Source organism: Nannobrachium achirus (genome assembly GCF_963921795.1).
Source record: "Nannobrachium achirus genome assembly, chromosome: 2".
In the NCBI taxonomy this organism is placed as follows: domain Eukaryota; kingdom Metazoa; phylum Chordata; class Actinopteri; order Myctophiformes; family Myctophidae; genus Nannobrachium; species Nannobrachium achirus.
This window is the reverse complement of record NC_137811.1, coordinates 36,814,697-36,817,649: the sequence shown is the minus strand read 5'-3', so window position 1 is coordinate 36,817,649 and position 2,953 is coordinate 36,814,697. Positions and strand designations below refer to the sequence as shown.

General features: G+C 40.3%; 1 protein-coding gene across 1 annotated transcript; it reads right to left on the bottom strand.

Moving 5' to 3' along the window:
* Positions 1–338: 338 nt before the first annotated feature.
* LOC308302779 (uncharacterized protein) lies at positions 339–2,452 on the bottom strand. The gene is made up of 4 exons (XM_080747068.1): positions 2,315–2,452; positions 1,903–1,977; positions 1,390–1,537; positions 339–849 (listed from the first exon to the last, which is right to left on the bottom strand). The coding sequence occupies exons 2-4, from the start codon at positions 1,952–1,954 to the stop codon at positions 576–578; spliced, it is 474 nt and encodes a 157-aa protein (XP_080603194.1). The 5' UTR covers positions 1,955–1,977; positions 2,315–2,452; the 3' UTR covers positions 339–575.
* Positions 2,453–2,953: the final 501 nt, after the last annotated feature.

Below are 2,953 nucleotides of genomic sequence, written 5' to 3'. Positions count from 1 at the left end.
CATGGAGGGCCTGCAGTGAATCCTTGTACCCAGGGCCCAGAATTTGGTGCGACACCCCTGACCTGTTTTGACAGCCTACTTCAAAGTATTAAACCATGAATGATGGAGACCATCAGTGACCCATGGGTTAATGTCAAACTTGGTATTATTGACCCGCTGTTCAATGAGCCCCTCTTTGATTATGCCACACAGTTCATTTCATTTCAACCTCGTGCCTTGGCCTTTGGCCTTCCATAAATCCTACCCGATGCACGTGCAAAAGAGTGTGACAAATGTACCTGAAATGTACTCACATAAACCAAGCATAGAACAATCACACACAAAATGGCCACCTTTCAACCTCTTTTAATGGTGAGTTTCAAGCTTCACATCTCAGGTGACTTCTAGATGGGAGAGTAAAGCTGAATTTATACTCCGTTGTGCAATGAAGTATGAATTGGTTTAAATTATGGTGACATTTCTTTTCCCCTTCCAAAATCTTTGGAGGAATACATTTTCCGTCAAACATCTCAAGGAAATGTAAATCGGTGGTGGGGGGATGTTACTATCACTGAGATGGACTGATTGCTGTAGCTCTAAGAAGGGGGGAGAAGGGCCAGAGTTTTGGCCCACATCTGCTTGAAGATGTCCTCCACCTGGGCCTCGAAGTTTTCAGCCAGGGGCTTGACCTGAGCACTGAAGTTGTCTACCAGGGGCATGAGCTGGGCCTGGACGCGGTCGGTCAGAGGCTTCAGCTGTTCCTCGATGTTGGAGATGTAGGGCTTCAGCTGCTCTTGGAGCTTATCAGCCTCAACCTGGACCTTGTCAACCAGTGGCAGGATCTGGGCCTTGCCGCCCTCAAAGTAAGTCCTGCGACAGGAAAACACAGAAGCAAGAGAGTGTTAAAGAGAATTATAATTACAAGAGGAAAAGTATAAGTGAGTATCTGCCCATGATGGTTGATATTGGCTTAAATTAACTTCATTCATTACATTGCATAACATTACATTGTTTTCATAACTAGTTGATAGACAGAGAGTCAGACAGACTGCTTGATTGATTGATTGATTGATTGATTGATTGATTGATTGATTGAATACGAGTTAAACATTTAAACAGCACAGGCACAGAGGCACAGTAAGTGATTTTCTTGTAGATTGTGAATTGCAATGAGTAAAAAGGCAGAACAATCTTTCTAATTCCTAACCAATTGGTTTAAACAGTATTCATTGTCTTACAAATGATCATCTATGATAAGGAAGAGGACAGTAAAATGCTCTGTGTTAATTTAACTCCCAACAGGTCCATTTGGTTCCATTTCTAGTTAGTTAAATTAACCTTTACTGTGTGTCAGCCAGGTATTAAAAGGTAGAGGAACAATTTGTTTTCTACCCATAAATCATGACTTACTGTGCCTTGTCGGTCAGCTCCAGAGCCTTCACCTTCTCAACCATCTCCTGGCTAGCAGTCGCGACAGAGGCCGACATGTCCGTAATGAACTTGGTGATTCTCTGCACTTCAGCGTCGATGTCACGCTTTACCAGTGCAGACTCAGTGCCTGGAAAATAAAATTAAATCCTTTGTTCAAATCCTCATTGAAATGTATAGAATTCTGCTTACTTAGGATTCAGAGTTTGCTGACATTACTACCCTAAGTGCATTTAAATTTTAAGGAAACAAATGTCTCATCTCTGCATGTGCAGAGCTCTAAACCAAAACTGCAGAGACCAGATAAACATGCTGTGTGGACATTTTCTGAGATAGCCACACTCACACAAACACACAAACAACCAATATGATCAACCATTTTTTTTTTTTTTATAAAAACTAAATACATTTAGCATGTTCCTAAAGTGTATTAGTAGTTTATGTAAAAAAAAAAAATCAAAGTTGACTCCTGGTATACAGTTTCTGGATTCTTACCATGACCAATGGCCAGCACAACAAAAAGGGCAGCAACAATGGAGATTTTCATGGCTGCAGATGGGCAATATGAACCTGGAGGGTGAAAATGTATTTTTAAAGATTGTAAAATGTCTTACAGCTGTTAACTATGCTTGTATGAATCTGGCTTTACATTAAAATACTGGTCATTGTGGTCAAACATCTACACTTCTGAAACAAGCAAAGCTGTGTCAATGAAATATCAGTGATGTACAGTAAGAATTTACTTAAATACTCAAATATAAAATGCAAACATACATTGTCAAAGAATACGTTATAAAATTATCAAAAGAATAGCACAATCTCTGACATAAATATTTTGAACATTTCACTGTTAAATGAAGCCTCCAAATAACAAGAATTCAGAAGACCAATGCAGCAGGACACTCACCTTAACTCCAGGGGTTCTTGTACCAAATGGTGTTTTCTATGATGGGATCCCAGGGTTCTTATACCCCTTGAAGAATGGTGTCTAATCATGATTTAATCATTTTTCACAAAAAGAAGTCACCTGACAAGAACAGTGATGTGTTGGCTGAACCCTGATGTCATAAGATAGATACAAAGTCCGTCCGTCTGTCCATGTGTGCGTGTGTGTGTGTGCGCGCGCGCGCGCGTGTGTGTGTGTGTGTGTGTGTGTGTGTGTGTGTGTGTGTGTGTGTGTGTGCGCGCGTGCGTGTGTGTGTGCGTGTGTGTGTGTGTAACTAAATTGAATTAATACATTCTTGTCTAGGCTAGGGCTGTCACAACTATATCATGGAACTTTAGTTGACGATTATTTATCATACAAATAATTGTCATTAATGTTTTAATTGTGTATTATTGTTATTAAAAAAGAAAACAATGAGCCTGTAGTAGATCAGCTATTACCCATGCAATTGTTGTGTGTCCCTGATTGCTCCATCCATCATATCACTGTCAGCAGTTGCCTCACATGCAAAGCAAGCAGTCTGTGTGTGAAAGACCAGCTCCTGATAAGCTCATCACTGAGCTTGCAGATACTGTTGATGAGTTGTTCTCAAACTTTTTC

Coding starts and splice junctions, on each gene's coding strand:
- LOC308302779 (XM_080747068.1), bottom strand. CDS start 1,954: ATGAAAATCTCCATTGTTGCTGCCCTTTTTGTTGTGCTGGCCATTGGT. Junction 1,538..1,902: donor TGTGCTGGCCATTGGTCATG/GTAAGAATCCAG, acceptor TTTATTTTCCAG/GCACTGAGTCTGCACTGGTA. Junction 850..1,389: donor GAGCTGACCGACAAGGCACA/GTAAGTCATGAT, acceptor TTCCTGTCGCAG/GACTTACTTTGAGGGCGGCA.